This window comes from Pristiophorus japonicus, chromosome 10 (assembly GCF_044704955.1).
Source record: "Pristiophorus japonicus isolate sPriJap1 chromosome 10, sPriJap1.hap1, whole genome shotgun sequence".
Taxonomy (NCBI): domain Eukaryota; kingdom Metazoa; phylum Chordata; class Chondrichthyes; family Pristiophoridae; genus Pristiophorus; species Pristiophorus japonicus.
The window spans coordinates 161245356-161262822 of record NC_091986.1 but is presented as its reverse complement, the minus strand read 5'-3'; the positions used below and the strand labels follow the sequence as shown (position 1 = coordinate 161262822).

General features: G+C 44.2%; 1 protein-coding gene across 2 annotated transcripts in view; it reads left to right on the top strand.

Moving 5' to 3' along the window:
• The window catches only part of LOC139275163 (spermatogenesis-associated protein 13-like), a 365108-nt gene that overhangs the window by 59581 nt on the left and 288060 nt on the right, over positions 1–17467 (top strand). For both annotated transcript variants that reach the window (XM_070892243.1, XM_070892242.1), the window contains exon 2: positions 384–419. In XM_070892243.1, coding sequence (XP_070748344.1) covers positions 384–419 — 36 coding nt within the window. The remainder of the gene's footprint in view (positions 1–383; positions 420–17467) is intronic.

Here is a 17467-nt window from a genome sequence, read left to right as displayed (position 1 = left end):
TCTGAAAACTCAACTGGATTAAAAATGATTCCATTCTCTACATGCATTGCTCATGTGACTTCATGTGCCTTGGGACATTTTAATATGTTAAAGGTGCTAGAAAGTTGTGACAAGGCAGGATTCTTTTTCTGACATGAAAGGCGCTATATAAATCCAAGTCTTGTTTTCTTTTTATAACTTGGCTTTGGCCGTACTGTGGTTGAATTTCATGCAGTAGGTGCCATAGAGCCACAACGGTCAATTAAAATGAAATTTGGATGAGGCATTTAGGTATTCATTTTCAGATGTCTATCCATACATTGTCCATCATTATTCTGCATTTAATTTTTGTCCAACTGGACTTAATACTGATCTAACAAACTGCATATTCTTTTCATTTGCAGGGATTCACTTGTCGGGCTGTCAGTGCTCCAGACTTGGTAAGATGAACTTGAATTTGATGCTTATTGGTTACTTTGATAACGAAGGACATGCAATGGACTTGTTAGCCATTACATTGGGGAAAATTGCTGTTTCTCACCAAGAATTTACTATTTATCCAGACTGTATTTTATAATTCCCCTGTTGTGGCTCACTTGATAGCTCAGTATGTAGAAAGCCAGAAGGTTCCAGGTGTGTGGGGCAATGTTTGTATTGCTAGAATTGGCCTCTATCCCTGGGCAAGAGAGGGTCACAATTTGCATAGTCCCCACTCTTACTTATTCCACAGTGACATCTTCCACCACCCCCCCAGTCTGGAAAGATGAACATAGGATCAAGTAAGGCTGTGATGCCACTATTGAATAGATTGGTCTCTCTGGCAAGATATTGGAATGCTTTTGGTATTTGTGACACTATCCCAGCCAGGACTTAAGGTCTATTAGAGAGGTGGAGGGAAGAGAATTGGCAGTTTAAAAAAAAAAGTCTCCTGCTTTTGGAACTGTATCTCTTCCAGTGGCTTAGCAATAAATGCACTGCATGGTGTGTTACATCACTATATAGAGGAGAAATGTCCAAACATGATTCCTGTGTTCTATTTGTCTAAATAAATGGAAGTAATCATTGCTCTCACACTTGAAGGAATGGATGAGGTAAGTTTCTACTTCATTGTTTTCTAGCACCTTTGATGGAAGTACATGTATGTGGATGCTGGGTAAATAGCACACTGACACTTGTTATCCAGGCTGTTTCGGAGTTTGACACAGTCTCAGCACACTAGCAAGGTGACCATGTCCTTTAAGCCTGCTCTATTTTAAAATAATATTCTTGCTAACTCCACATACCTCTCTATACAAGGGCATCATTGTTTGTCTTTCTGTAAACAGCTGACTCGGGAAAATTAGTGTTGTTCAGGGAGGTAATAAGCAACTTTCTTTGAAGAAGGAAGGAAGCCGAAAGGTCACAGAAATGTGCACTGTTCTGGGTCTGGTGAGCTGCTTATTGACCTGTTCCAAATCCGACAGCAAAGTCTTTCTAATGCTTGAAATTTGAGACTGCATTAAGGGGACTGTTCAATTGCATTTGTGAATGGAGGACTGAGTGCCTGTAGCAACTGACCAACTTGTAAGGTGAATACTAATGAAGCAAACTATCCTGCTAAGTAATTTGGTTGTCACATCACTATATTGAAAGAACTGAAAACCTCAAACTGATGGAGCATAAACACTGGCATAGACCTGTTGGACCGAATGGCCTGTTTCTGTGCAGTAAATTCCATGTAATATACTGAGTTGTGTTGAGTTATGTTTTAAAGTGTCAATTTCCTTAAATAAATCGTTATTATGAAATAAATATTTAGATTTATGAAAAAATGCTTATACTTTATTTTAGACATGAAGTATGTTAAGAAAGAAATGGCAATGACATTTATTTCAAAGTATTTTCAGTGATTCAATTGGTTCATTAACAAAGTGCATTGGAGAAATATTGCAGTGAAATGTGTTCCTATGGGATTTTTCATTATAAATGTTGTAAATGTGTGTTTTTCCATTACAAACATTGACATCAAGCATGGCATCCATTCTGCCCCAGGCTGAGACCACTTTGATCAAAGTTATCAATATTTTGGTTGTTAATCCTTCCTGACACTTTTGTGCTTTGGTTATACTGTAGTTGACCATATCTTTATCTGCCACTACCTTCCCTCCAAGGTCAACCTCTGTGGAAATGCCCTTGGATGGTTCCATTCCTACCCATCCTAACACTGACATCATCTCCCTTGCAGTGGTTTCTTGCTCTGTAAATGCAGTAACCTCAAGTATACTCAAAGGTTTCATCCTTGGTACCCTTCTATTCCTCATTGACATACTGCTACTCAGTAGCATTTCTAATATGCTTCAGATCAGCTTTCATATCTATGCCAATAATACCTAGTTTTACTATTGTATACTATCCTTCATCCCATTACTGTTGCTGTGCTGTTCAACTGCCTGTGGAACATCAAGTTGTATATGACAGACATTTCTGCAGCTCAACATTGGCAAGCCTTAGCATCAGCAACACAATGGGACATCTGCTAGTATATGACACATAACATCATTATTCCCAGTTTTAAAGCACTCTGGGAGGAGGGGGGGGGGGGCGGCGGGGGCAAAGGACATACAATTTTTTTTACATTTCTTGTAGGTGCTCAGATACGGTACTTAAAGTTCCCTGTAAGCTGCACTTTATTCTGTGCAGCTTGTTTCGTTTAGTGTGTGGTCCCCTTAAATTTCCGCAGTATTTACAATGGAGAAGCTTGTGAGCAGCCTGTGCGGAACCGTTCGCATTACTGCGCAGCCGTGCAGCTTAGAGGGAACATTGGCTACTTCCTCTATATGGGAGTTCCTTATAATCTATTGTATAGTAAAATGGAATGATTCACAATACTATTCAACTTTTGATTTTCGAGCACTCTATTGACATCGCTTCCTGGAGACATCACTCCCCGTGCATGTGTGAACTGATTGGCTCCTCTGATAATGTCACTTCCTCATTCATGAAGTTCAAACTTCCAGGTTTCTTGTTGCTTTTCCACCCCGGTGGTGGGCAATGGTAGCCGACTGAGGACATCAGCGCCGTTCTGTGTCTGGCCCGTGGCGGATCATATTACAGTGCAGACGGTGTTAGACCTATTTGAAACAAAGCATTGATAATGGTGCCTCTGCTCTCCAAAAACTGAGATTGGCAGCTTGTCTGACTCAAGCAAATATTGGGACACTCTTTGGTACGTCTCTCTTGTCCCGTGAATGCAGGCTACAGCCTTGGGTAACTTATTGGATACATGTACAATCGGTTGGGGTTTGCCCGCTACTTTGGCTTGCTGTACAACACACCTGACCCCGTGTGATAACATCACTTGCTACAAGTACTTTGTTAGATACATATACGACCGGTTGGTGTTCGCCCGCTACTTTGACTTGTAAGATACTCCCGACCCTATAATCATGATACATCATTTGCCATGAATGGGCGCTCACATGGGTTACACAGTGCAAACAACTTATTGGAACGTGGTGGGTTCCTGGCCGCCTGAGCGGCCACCCCTTTACCTTTGCCCCAAGTCTGTGGATATCTGAACGGAATATATGGAATTAAGGACAGTAAAGTAAACTGGATATATGAAAATGTATAAGCCATGGAAGAATAGCTGGGAGAATGTCGGATTGCAAATAGTGCAACATCAGCATAGCTAACAGTCTGTCTCAAGGTTTCAAGTCACTACTCCTGCCAATGACATCTAATTGTAACATGAAATAAATCTTCAGAATTGCAAGGTCTCAGTTAATAGTCACACCATTAGATTGAAACATTTAGAGGCAATGCTTGAGCTTTCAAGAAGAACATCTCGTATAGATTGACTAATGAGTGGCTGAGTTAGACTGTCAATCCATTTGTATTTTGTTATCTGATTTCAAAACTGTATAACTGTTGACGCTTTACGATGTAACTTCACCTATCCGTAGGGAGTGTGTACGCTCTATCCAGAGAGTATATCTTCTGTCTGATACGTCTTTCCGGCCGGTAAAATAAAGACTGCTTTGTTCAAAGCACAAGAGGTATTCGACTCAGTAATTTTACTGAACCAGATTGAGGTAAAAGAATTCAGGAATCAACATTTGGTGTCAGAAGTGGGATCTCAACAGACGACTGCCGAAAACTTGCGAATTAAGAGCCAGACTAGCCTTGGACGAGACGAGGGGAAAGTGGCCACTGGAGTGAGTATGATTTCAATACTGCTCCAGTTTCCCCCGGTTTCAAAAGTCTGAGGAAAGTTTAGCCACTCGCTGGTTCTCAGGTAGTGTCTGAACGAGATCCAGGACAATCTGGTGAATACCTTTCAAACTTAGAATAGGGATAGAGATAGGGAAATTGCGCGATGACGCAAACCAAGCGGCGACTTGGAAAGATAGTTAGAGCTAGATAGGGATGGATGATCAATCATGGATCCAAAAATTAATAGGAAAGAAAAGTGACTCTTGTGAATGTCTGTTTAAATGAGAAATGCTTCTGTGATTTTTACTGTTTAAAAAAAAAAAAGCCGGGGAGTTGTGGTCTGTTTTATCTCAAACAGAATGAAAGTTTGTTTTAACCCTTCGTAGTGTTGTCCTGTATGTGAGAAGTTTAAGAGTGTGAACCTTATTGAATTACGTATATTCGGATGATAAGTTACGGAGCCAGGAAATGCACAAAGGATAGGTTTGTTGAAAAAAAAAAGAAAAAATTACATGGTCCCGGTAATTTAAAAAAAAAAAGAAAAACTTGTTGAAAGAAAACATTCAGAGAAGGCACAGCAAAACAACTGAGATGGATTCAAAAGGATTTAAAAAAAAAAAAAAAAAATTATATTAAATAACACGACCTTGAGGCTGGAACAATTGAGATAACGAAAAGCAGTTCCACAGCCTACGTGCCAGACTTCTCTCTAGTTATACAAAAAAAAGTTACGTACTAAATAGGTGCTAAAAAAAAAGTTCTGAGATTTTAAATTATGAAAAAAAATTCCACTGCAGTAAAAAAAAAAAAATCATTCCTGTCCAATTGGCAGAAAAACTCCATTAAATTAGGGCTTTCATTGACTGATTGAATTTAAACTGCGCAGTAACGCGAAAGGATAGGGAAATTTGGAAACTGAAAGAAATTAATTGAGGCTCATAAGAGATCAAAATTAGAAAATTAGGCTCACAGGGAATAAAATGGGGATCTAAATAGAGGATAGGTGTTCAACTCAAGTACGACGTCGACCTTGTATATCACTTGGCCCGTCTAGGCTCTGATTGAATTTTTTTTAAAAAACCCCCGCAGCAACTCGGAAGGTAGGGCCGACGCGAACGTGCAGCGGCGCAGATGCACAAACAACGCGAGACGCGCAGCGGCGCGAGCGTGCGGCCGAGAGGAGAAGGGCCGAAGCGAACGCGCAGTGACGTAGACGCGCAGTACGTAAACGCGCAGTGAACGTAAACGCGCAGTGACGCCGACGCGTGGTGACGCAGAGGCGCAGCAACGCGAATCGCGAAAGTCAGTGCTAATGTCAGTAAGTCTTTGTAAGTCTTAAGTGTTTAGAGTTTTAAGTAAAATTTTAAGTATCCTAAATCGCGCGGCGACGCGGGTAAGTGTTAGAAGTCTTTGTCTATCTTGTATTGAAATCGCGCGGCGACGCGAGCCATGGGTCGACGCGGATTGCGTGGCGACGTGAACTGCGAGGCAACGCGGATTGCGCGGCGACGTGAACTGCGGGGCGACGTGGGAGTTTTAAGTATCGCGCGGCGACGCGGGTAAGTGTTAGCATTAGTAAAGTTTGTTTATTTGGAGTTAGTTACAGTCAGTGTTAGTTTCTGTAAAGTCTGTCTATTTTTAAGTTTAAATTGCACGACAACACGAACGCGTAACGACACAGTAATACGAGGAGCAGCGTGAAAATGGGTAATCAGTTAGATAAAACCACGGATGCGGATAGTCCGCTACAAAAGTTATGTGAGGAATTCCCTGAAAGAGCTGAAGACTTTAGAAAATTATCAGGAGCCCTGAATAAATTATTAGGGGATGATCAGTGGCCTCTAGGTGGCACTAGAAGCGTAGAGGTAGCAAAAAAAAAAGCACAGGGATTGTTAAAAAAAAATTAATTAAAAGATGCATCACTTCTGTCAAGTTGGCAAACAAATGCTATTAAATTAGGACTTGCATTGATAGAGGGAACACATGTTAAAACTGTAGACGTCTTTTTAAAAAAAAAAAGAGAATGTGCGCACGAGAAACTTACTAAGAGATCCTCTGGGACCTCTAAGAAAGGTATTGACCGACTACGTAGTAAAAATGGCTGGCATTGTGTTAACCGAGGCTGATGATGAAATTGATGAGTGGCCACTGACTCGGCGCCCAACGGCGCCTCCCGCACCCCCTGGCCTCTTGCTCCAGTCCTCTTCCCAACACCCTCCACCTAACACTCCGGTAAAAAGAGGAGTTAAAAATAACCCCATACCACTAAAGCAACAAACCCGAACTGACTCCTCATCCTCTGATAGCGATTCGGATCCCCAGTTTACAAGCAATATAGCCGAAAGGACCAGATCTCACACTCGAAAGGGCAGAACTATATCTCGACATCACAAACAGTCCCGTAAATTTTCTAGTCAATCTACCAGTCCAAGTTGTGAAAGACATAGCAAACACCCCCGCCGATCGAGACGCAGAACTGTCAAGCAGTCAGACAGCTCTGAAACATCCTCCGGCCTAGAAATTATTTCCAAGATCCCAAAGTCCCGACACCAATTCCCTGTCAGACCAATGCCAAACCCTGATGCACAACAAGCTGCAGACCACCTCTCTATAGATGTCTGTGATCTTCAAACAACTATTTGATTCCTCTCCATCTGTCCGGATAGCGTGAGCACAGTTAGATATTATTGGCAGGAAAAGAAAGGTGAGGGGGGAGGTGCGCCCCCAACCCGGGTCAAGACTGAATACGTGACTAGAAAGGAAGAGCCATCTCGGGAGGAAGGATCAATAGAACCGCAGTGTTGCATACAAGATTGGATGGATAAGCAAGGATACGGTTATACTAAACAACCAAACGGCCCGAGCTCTGCTAATAAACCTCCCTATTGTCCCCGGCATGGTATGGGAAGAGGCCGGGACTGGGTAAGAGGAATTGACTGTTTTAATTGTGGGCAGGAAGGACATTGGAATAAAAATTGCCTCTACCGTCAGCATGGAAAAGGAAGAGGAGGAAGAGGAGGGGGGGGCAAGGGGGGAGAGGAGGATCTTACACTAACTTCTCCCAGAACAACCCCTTTGGTCAATTGTCCCCCGATTGACTACGCAGCTTGATTGTGCAGGGATCCTCCCCGGACGACGAACCCATTCTGAATTAGTGGCAACCCTTTTTGATAGATACGGGAGCCTTCATGTCTTCTGTACAATCAAAGCTTAAACTCCCTGCCTCTACTGAAACACAGGAACTTTCAGGATTCCTGAGACAAATCTCGACATTCCCAGTGTCAGAACCGGTTAAAATGGGTTACCAGGAAGAATCGGTGGAACATCGAGTTGTTATCACAACCAATCTGGACTGTAACTTGATGGCTAGAGACCTCCTTTGCAAATTCCAGTTGCATTTGGAGTATGGAGATTATTGTAAAACAGGAAACCCTTAAGCGGCAGTATTATACCACTAGAACCCCTCAGTGGTGGTCTCTGGACCTGCCGCAGGCACCCTATCACGTGACCCTAGCATATACGATCCCAGTGGAAAGAATCCGGACCTGCAGAACTTTTATCAGGATCACGAAGGGGAAGTGAAGGGAATTCTATTAAGGGCTAGAGTGACTGAACTGGAAAGAGAGGCAGATTTTGTGGAAGTGGATAAGAATCTGTGGAAACAGCCCCTAACAATAGCACTGCATATTGCTCGTGAAGTATTAGCCCCTCACCATGCTAAAGATTTGGGAGTTATGGTACGCAAGGCCATATATGAGGCTGACCCTACCAGCCGGGATGTGCAAATCGTAAAACATGGCTGAACAGTCCAATTTCATGGGGACCTCGAGAAGGTCTTAAGGACTCTACAGCATCATACTGGCTCCGGCATACCTGACTATGTGAATCCTCATGTGTGGGCAGAGAACCCCTCCCAAGTGGGTTATACTCCCATTGATCCGATTGAGATCCCAGTGCAGGGCAATCCGACAGAACCCACTGAAATCACAGGCAATCCTAAACTGACCTTTCGGCACTGTACTGCAATTAATCCGGCCTGTTTTCTTACTGAGCCACCCCAAGATGAGGAAGAACCCAGTCATGATTGTTTATGTATGTTGATGGAAGTACTTCTATTAATCCAGAAGATACACGAATCTCAGGATACGCCATAGTAAACCAGGAGAATCAGGTCTTGGAATCTGCCGCTTTGAAACCGCCTATTCTGCTCAACAAGCTGAACTATTCGCCCTCACCCGAGCCTGTATCTTGGCCAAAGATCTCAAAGTCAATATCTATACCGACTCTAGGTATGTCTTTGGGGTGGCCCATGATTTTGGACAATTATGGAAAAATAGGGGATTCCTAACCTCACAGGGGAATGAGATATCTCATAAACAGTTAGTATCTGATTTGTTGCAAGCCCTCATGTTCCCCAAACGCATTGCCATTGTCAAATGTACCGCCCATACTACTGGAAATTCTCTGGTTGATATAGGGAATCGTTGTCCTGACCAAGAGGCCAAACAGGCCTCTCGTGACCAACATATGGTAGTGCCCAAAATTATGAGTCAGACTAAAAATCCTGCGAAGGATAAGTTAGCCTCGGAAAAACCAATGCCAACCATCCAAGATGTTATAAAAGCACAGGAGGACGCTCCTGAAAAAGATAAACTGTTGTGGAAATATTATGCATGTACTTATGACAATGTTTCTAAACTCTGGACCACTCCCGCGAAACAGACTTGCATGTCTGACAAGTTGGCTCTATGGGTTATTGAATGTATACATTTTGCTACTCATTGTGGAGCAAGGACCACGAGTGACACACTTTTGGCTACTTGGGGGTACCCTAGACTCCAGGCGCTCACCCAGAACATCAGTAGTCGTTGCCTGGTTGGCCAGCAACATAATCCAGGGAAGGAAGTCCCCTGTGATTGGGGTAAAACGCCCCTACCCGAAGGTCCCTTTGAGACATTTCAGTTGGACTACATTGAGTTGCAAAAAGTTCAGTGTTACAAATATGTGTTAGTAATAGTAGATGTGTTTAGCAGATGGATTGAAGCCTACCCTAACCTGGACAATAAGACTCAGACTGTTGTTAAGGTGTTAATGAGGGAAATTGTTCCTAGATATGAGATCTCAGCTAGACTGATGACCACCTATGTTCTTTCTCTGACTCAGGCTCTGCGACTAGTTCACAACCAGGTTCAAGATGCTCACCTCGACCTCCCAGTTTTACCCGAATTGTCCCTCGTGGCACCAGGGAAGTATGGATTCGGAAGGGATTAGAGCCACAATGGGAGGGGCCTTTTCAGGTGTCACTCATTACCCCCACTGCAGCCAAAGTTGAGGGGAAAAGTGCCTGGGTTCACCTGCACCACTGCAAGCTCATCACCATTTAAACAAATTTTGCTGGTTAGTCTAATTCCTATTTCTGTTCCAGATCTCCTCTTCCCCATAGCTGAACAAGGCAGTTGAAGGAGGATCAGTTTGAACTTTTACCCGTAAGACAGCCAAATACACTGACGGAGACCTGAAGAAGGGAAACGGGAAAACAGAACTCTTTTTATCAGCTAAATAATTGGACTATTTATAAGATGAGACTGTGTCTGTATGCCACTGTCTGCATAATAGTGTTGATATATGACAGTTTTGGCGCACGGGAAGGAAGACAAAGGCGAGAGCTCCATGTAAACACCTTTTTGTATATGTCTTACGTTTATGTGGAAAAAGGGCGCTTCACTAGATGCTGGGTGTGTTCACATATCCCTATACGTTCCAAAGGGGGAATTCCTTTGCGCACCGTTCCCCTGACCCTAACTGAGACTGTTAGAGGGATTCAAAGAAACGATATTGGAACAGGTAGCTAACCGCACTGCTGAGGCTCTGGAGGGCATCACAGCTGAAATGGTAGCGATAAGGACCGGAGCATTACAAAACCGAATGGCCCTCGATTACCTGTTAGCTGAGAAAGGGGGAACGTGTGCCCTGATAGGATCTGAATGTTGCACTTACATTCCTGATAGTTCAGAAAACATAACCCACCTTGCCGATCACATAAGGAGGGAGGTGAAAAAGTTATCCACACCAGCAAAAGAACTTAGCAGGTTTGATAGGTTTCTGGGTGGATCTTGGAGATCCTATCTAATACATGGGGCAATTGTTCTCATCGTAATAATTACCTGCTGTTTGATTGTTGGTTGCCTTAACCTCTGCTGTAAAGTAATGATGACAAGGTTAGCAGACCCTCTTGTGGTCAAGGGTTCCCGGGTTATGATCCAACAAACTAGAGAACTACTCAACAATGCAATACTCCTAGAATGATCCTAAATGTTATCATAGAATGATAAAAGGAGGGATGTGGATATCTGAACGGAATATATGGAATTAAGGACAGTAAAGTAAACGGGATATATGAAAATGTATAAGCCATGGAAGAATAGCTGGGAGAATGTCAGATTGCAAATAGTGCAACATCAGCATAGCTAACAGTTTGTCTCAAGGTTTCAAGTCACTACTCCTGCCAATGACATCTAATTGTAACATGAAATAAATCTGCAGAATTGCAAGGTCTCAGTTAATAGTCACACCATTAAATTGGAACATTTAGAGGCAATGCTTGAGCTTTCAAGAAGAACATCTCGTATAGATTGACTAATGAGTGGCTGAGTTAGACTGTCAATCCATTTGTATTTTGTTATCTGATTTCAAAACTGTATAACTGTTGACGCTTTACGATGTAACTTCACCTATCCGTAGGGAGTGTGTACGCTCTATCCAGAGAGTATATCTTCTGTCTGATAGGTCTTACTGGCCGGTAACAAAGACTGCTTTGTTCAAAGCACAAGAGGTATTCGACTCAGTAATTTTACTGAACCAGATTGAGGTAAAAGAATCCAGGAATTTACAAGTCCAGTCGTCTTCCTTGCTGGGCAACACATGCCTCTGTTTCGTTGCGGCAATATCCCGTGGTCTGGACGCACTCTCGTCCCGTAGTCTGGATGTACTCTCATCCGTGTCGTGATGCCGATTGCCGCGATCTTCCTCCCCAGGGATTTAGCCTCTGGCGTCTCGAAGACTCATTCGGATCATTTTGGCCGGAGTCCCACTCTGCTTGGTCGACCTGGAGCCTCTTCCATCGTCGCGAAGAGGTCGTCGGCTTTGGATGGTGGGTACCTCGCCTGTACCGCTGCTCGGTTGATCTTTACCTCCTCGTGGTCGTGATGAGTGGCCTGTGCCTTGGGGATCTGCACTTTGATGCCTGGTTCAGCTGAAGGTGGGGACTTGCTCATCCTTTGAGCAAGGGAGACGTCGTTTGCCAGAGAAGGTACACAGAGGTCTTCCCAGTTCCATCGAATCTTCCCCATCCGTCTTCTACCAAGCAGCTTTGGCCCATCACCTGAAACAATCCACAGTGGTAAATCGTGCACTGCTCCCTCATGGGGTACTCTTATGTCCGCACTACAAATAACTGGTATCGGTTCCTTGGTGTGGTTGCGCAGCTTTGCCTGAATCGGGATCAGCTTGGATCGTTGTGCTCTGCCACCCCACAGCCTCTCAAATGCCTTCTGGCTCATAATTGATTGACTCACCCCCATGTCCCATTCCATGGAGACTGGAGTGCTGTTAAGTTTAACTTTTAACATTATCAGAGGGCTTTTGGTGGTGAAGGTGTGTATCCCATACACTTCCTCTTCATCTTCAGGTTGAGTTGCCTCTCCTCGTTCAACGTAACCTGCACCGGATCGGTCATCTTCTGCCGACTCTGCCACGTGCTGAGTCACAGCACCTTTTGCACATTCGCTGGAGATGCCCCATTGTTCCACAGCCCTTGCACACATAGTGCTTGAATCAACATTGATGGGCTCGATGATTACCCCCGCAGCGCCAACATGGTGCTAATGGATTCGCATTCATGCCCCACGGCGGGCTCTGAGTCATCCTAGGTCTGGCCTCTGCAGTCGCGTGGGCCCTGCCCTGTATCATTCTGCCTGCTGAAAACATTATTTTATGCACAGTACTTGCTGGTGAGCTTTGATTCTGTGAAGATATCTCTTTCGTGTTATTACTCGTGGATATGAAGGCTTGGGCTATCGTGATGGCCTTGCTCAGATCTCGGGATATGGCAGACAGCAGTTTGCGAAGAATGACCTCGTGGCCGATTCCAAGCACAAAAGTCCTACAACACTTCCCCCAAAAATCCAGCAAATATGTACGGTCCCGCAAGGCGTCTGAGGTCAGCGACGTAGCTCACCAGGTCCTGGCCCTCGGAGCGATGGTGCGTATAAAAGCGATACCTGGCCATTAAGATGCTCTCCTTCGGCTTGAGGTATTCCCGAACCAGCGTGCTCAACTCTGCATATGTCTTCTCTGTTGGTGCTAGCAGATTTTTGATGAGGCCATATATCGTGGACCTGCAAATGGAGAGGAGAATCGCCCTGCGCTTTACCGCGGTTTCTTCCTTTTCCAGCTTGTTGGCCATGAAGGACTGGTCAAGACGTTCAACGAAGGCTTCCCAATCGTCACCCTCAACAAATCTCTCAAGAGTACCAAAGGCAGCCATAACTGCGTGAAAGTTCATGATCTGTTACTTGTAGCCAATTGTTACGTTTAGAATAACTCCACAAGACTGCACATCTTAAGCTCAAACTGTTGTGACTTTGGTCTCTTTTTATTGTGACTCCAGAGTGAGGAGGCAGCATGATAGTCTGCCTTTTATAGCTGCTTGCCCAGGGTGTGCAGGTGACCTTTGGGTCTCCCACAGGTACGCCCCCTGGTGGCAAGTCTTACACATTAGTGTTTACATACATAAAACATCTGATGAGGACAGGATTGGGCTTGACTCTGATGTGCCCTGTGCTTCAACAATCCCTCCCTCCCCAATATGCATTTTCTAGGCTCCCATGTGCAGAATGGCCACTTGTGGCACATGATACATCCTCAACCACCTAGCACAGTCCAGCTTTAGGAAAGCATCCAAAAAAAAGGCTGGAAGCTCACTGATGTGTCTGATCCAGCAATTTAAACAAACAAACGGTGAGAGAAAAAAATGTCAAGTCAATGATAAAAAATCTAAGTGTGGAATGGTCTGATCAATGACCATCGTTAAGCAGCAATGAATCATCATATGCAGGCACTTGGTGTCGTAAGCTTAGGGCAAGGTTGCAATTAGCTGAGAATTCATATCTGCTTCAACCCTTCTACTGGTTGGTGCCTACTCCCTGCGCACAGAGCAGTGATTATACAAGAGCTACGCCTGCATTTACTGTGGGCCCCAGAGCTGCCCTATTGGGCAACAAGTATAGGAACCCAGACTGTGGATTGGTAGGAGCTTTACTTTTTATGTAACTCTGCTGTATCCCCCCTAGGAGCATTTAATGTGATCGTATAGAGGCAGCTTTACTCTGCATGTACCATGCTGTACCTGCACTGGGAGCATTTGATTCAGACACAGAATGCAGGAAGTGTGAATAAATGTTTCTTTATTCAGAACTGACACTTGCCTTATTCAATCGGACAATCAAACACAATTAGGATCTGAGATTTGATCAGTCAAGCACCAAGATTAGGATGGTACAAACCAGTGTTTTCAATAGACTGATGGGAAACGAAACCAGATGGTATTGAAAGCTTTCCACAGATTCAGGAGAGTCATTCAGCATAGGACCAGTTTAACCACACTTGCCTCTTTCTCCTGTATGTAATGCAAGTCATACCTAATCACAAGAGAAGCTGATGCTGCTCCCACGTTAGAGCAGTGACTACACTTCAAAAAAGTACTTCATTAGCTAGATAGTGCTCTGTGACGCTCTAAGATTCTGAAAGACGCTTTATAAGTGCAAGTTTTGTTATTTCTACCTCTGCCTGAGATTTGGAAGGATCCCCTGTGGGATAGCGTGCTCCTCCTGTAAATGCAGTAGTGTGACTAAGATTGGGGATAAACCAACAGATCTACCCCTGGAGGTCTACCAGTTCTTTCAGGTGGACCTCAATCTAGGCGGTCAGCTTTTCTGCTGGAAACAGGCAGAAGCTGATCGGGGTCAAATGAGGTAGTTAAGAGCCCAGTGTGATTTTCATGTCAATCAGTGTTGCCTTGTGACTTCCTCAAACTGCCCACAAATTCTGGGCAGTAAAGGTTGGGAGGTGGCCATTCTCAGCACTACATAAAGGGATCCTCACCTGTTGTCACATAAAATGCTGCAAAGTGTTCGGGATACTTTTCTGGTAGTTTATACTGGTTTTAGGTAGCTTACTCAATTTTTAAAATACTTGTAGTAACTGGACAAATTTCTGAAATCTTAAGGGGGTATTGGCAATGCTCTTTTGGAAATGGGCATTCTTCAATTCATTCCATTATGGTTGGCGGAACGAATGCTTGGAGTTACAGCTGCAGGGAGACCAGCTAGAATGAGGCATGCTCACAAGAATCCTTGCCTTTCCAACAGATGCACAGGATAGAAACATAGAAACATAGAAAATAGGTGCAGGAGTAGGCCATTCGGCCCTTCGAGCCTGCACCGCCATTCGATAAGATGAAGGCTGATCATTCCTTCAGTACGCCTTTCCTGCTTTCACTCCATACCCCTTGATCCCCTTAACCGTAAGGGCCATATCTAACTCCCTCTTGAATATATCCAATGAACTGGCATCAACAACTCTCTGCAGCAGGGAATTCCACAGGTTAACAACTCTGAGTGAAGAAGTTTCTCCATCTCAGTCCTAAACGCCCTGCCCCTTATCCCAAGACTGTGTCCCCTGGTTCTGGACTTCCCCAACATCGGGAACATTCTTCCTGCATCCAGCCTGTCTAGTCCAGTCAGAATCTTATGTTTCTATAAGATCCCCGCTCATCCTTCTAAACTCCAGAGAATAAAGGCCCAGTTGATCCAGTCTCTCCTCATATGTCATTCCAGCCATCCCTGGAATCAGTCTGGTGAACCTTCGTTGCACTCCCTCAATAGCCAGAATGTCCTTCCTCAGATTAGGAGACTAAAACTGTACACAATATTCCAGGTGGGGCCTCACCAAGGCCCTGTACAACTGCAGCAAGACTTCCCTGCTCCTATACTCAAATCCCCTTGCTATGAAGGCCAACATACCAGTTGCCGCCTTCACGGCCTGCTGTACCTGCATGCCAACTTTCAATGACTGATGAACCATGACACCCAGGTCTCGCTGCACCTCCCCTTTTCCTAATTTTCCGCCATTCAGATAATATTCTGCCTTCGTGTTTTTGCCCCCAAAGTGGATAACCTCACATTTATCCACATTATACTGCATCTGCCATGCATTTGCCCACTCACCTAACCTGTCCAAGTCACCCTGCAGCCTCCTAGCGTCCCCTTCACAGCTCACACCGCCACCCAATTTAGTGTCATCTGCAAACTTGGAGATATTACACTCAATTCCTTCATCTAAACCGTTCATGTATATTGTAAAGAGGTGGGGTCCAGCACTGAGCCCTGCGGCACTCCACTAGTCACTGCCTGCCATTCTGAAAAGGACCCGTTAATCCCGACTCTCTGCTTCCTGTCTGCCAACTAGTTCTCTATCCACGTCAGTACATTGCCCCAATACCATGTGCTTTGATTTTGCACACCAATCTCTTGTGTGGGACTTTGTCAAAAGCCTTTTGAAAGTCCAAATACACCACATCCACTAGTTCTCCCTTGTCCCCACCCTACTAGTTACATCCTCAAAAAATTCCAGAAGATTTGTCGAGCATGATTTCCCTTTCATAAATCCATGCTGACTTGGACCAATCCTATCACTGCTCTCCAAATGCACTGCTATTTCATCCTTAATGATTGATTCCAACATTTTCCCCACCACCGATGTCAGGTTAACTGGTCTATAATTACTCGTTTTCTCTCCCTCCTTTTTTAAAAAGTGGTGTTACATTAGCAACCCTCCAGTCCACAAGAACTGATCCAGAGTCGATAGACTGTTGGAAAATTATCATCAATGCATCCACTATTTCTAGGGCCACTTCCTTAAGTAATCTGGGATGTAGATTATCAGGCCCTGGGGATTTAATTGGCCTTCAACCCCATCAATTTCCCTAACACAATTTCCCGCCTAATAAGGATATCCTTCAGTTCCTCCTTCTCACTAGTCCTTCGGACCCCTAGTACATCGGGAAGGTTATTTGTGTCTTCCTTTGTGAAGACAGAACCAAAGTACTTGTTCAATTGGTCTGCCATTTCTTTGTTCCCCATTATAAATTCACCCGAATCCGACTGCAAGGGACCTACGTTTGTCTTCGCTAATCTTTTTCTCTTCACATACCTATCGAAGCTTTTGCGGTCATTTTTTATGTTTCCGGCAAGCTTTCTCTCGTACTCTCTTTTCCCCTTCTTAATTAAACCTTTTGTCCTCCTCTGCTGTATTCTAAATTTCTCTCAGTCCTCCGGTTTGCTACTTTTTCTGGCAAATTTGTATGCCTCTTCCTTGGATTTAACACTATCCTTAATTTCCCTTGTTAGCCACGGTTAAGGCACCTTCCATGTTCTATTTTTGCTCCAGACAGGGATGTACAACTGTTGCAGTTCGTCCATATGATCTTTAAAGGTTTGCCATTGCCTATCCACCGTCAACCCTTTAAGTATCATTTGCCAGTCTAATCTAGCCAATTCGCGTCTCATACCATCAAAGTTATCTTTCCTTAAGTTCAGGACCCTAGTTTCTGAATGAACTTTGTCACTCGCCATCTTAATAAAGAATTCTACCATATTATGGTCACTATTCCCCAAGGGGCCTCGTACAACAAGATTGCTAATTAGTTCCTTCTCATTACACATCACCTAGTCTAAGATGGCCAGCTCTCTGGTTGGCTCCTCGACATATTGGTCTAGAAATCCATCCCGAATACACTCCAGGAAATCCTCCTCCACCGCATTGCTACCAGTTAAGTTAGCCCAATCAATATGTAGATTAAAGTCACCCATGGTTACTGCTGTACCTTTATTGCACACATCCCTTATTTGTTTGATGCTGTCCCCAACATTACTACTACTATGTGGTGGCCTGTACACAACTCCCACTAGTGTTTTCTGCCCTTTGGTATTCCGTAGCTCCACCCAAACCGATTCCACATCATCCAAGCTAATGTCCTTCCTTACTATTGCATTAATTTCCTCTTTAACCAGCAACACCACCACGCCTCCTTTTCTTTTCTGTCTATCCTTCCTAAATGCTGAATACCCCTGGATGTTGAGTTCCCAGCCATGGTCACCCTGGAGCCATGTCTCCGTGGAGCCATGTCTCCGTGATGCCAATCACACCATACCTGTTAACTGCTATCTGCGCAGTT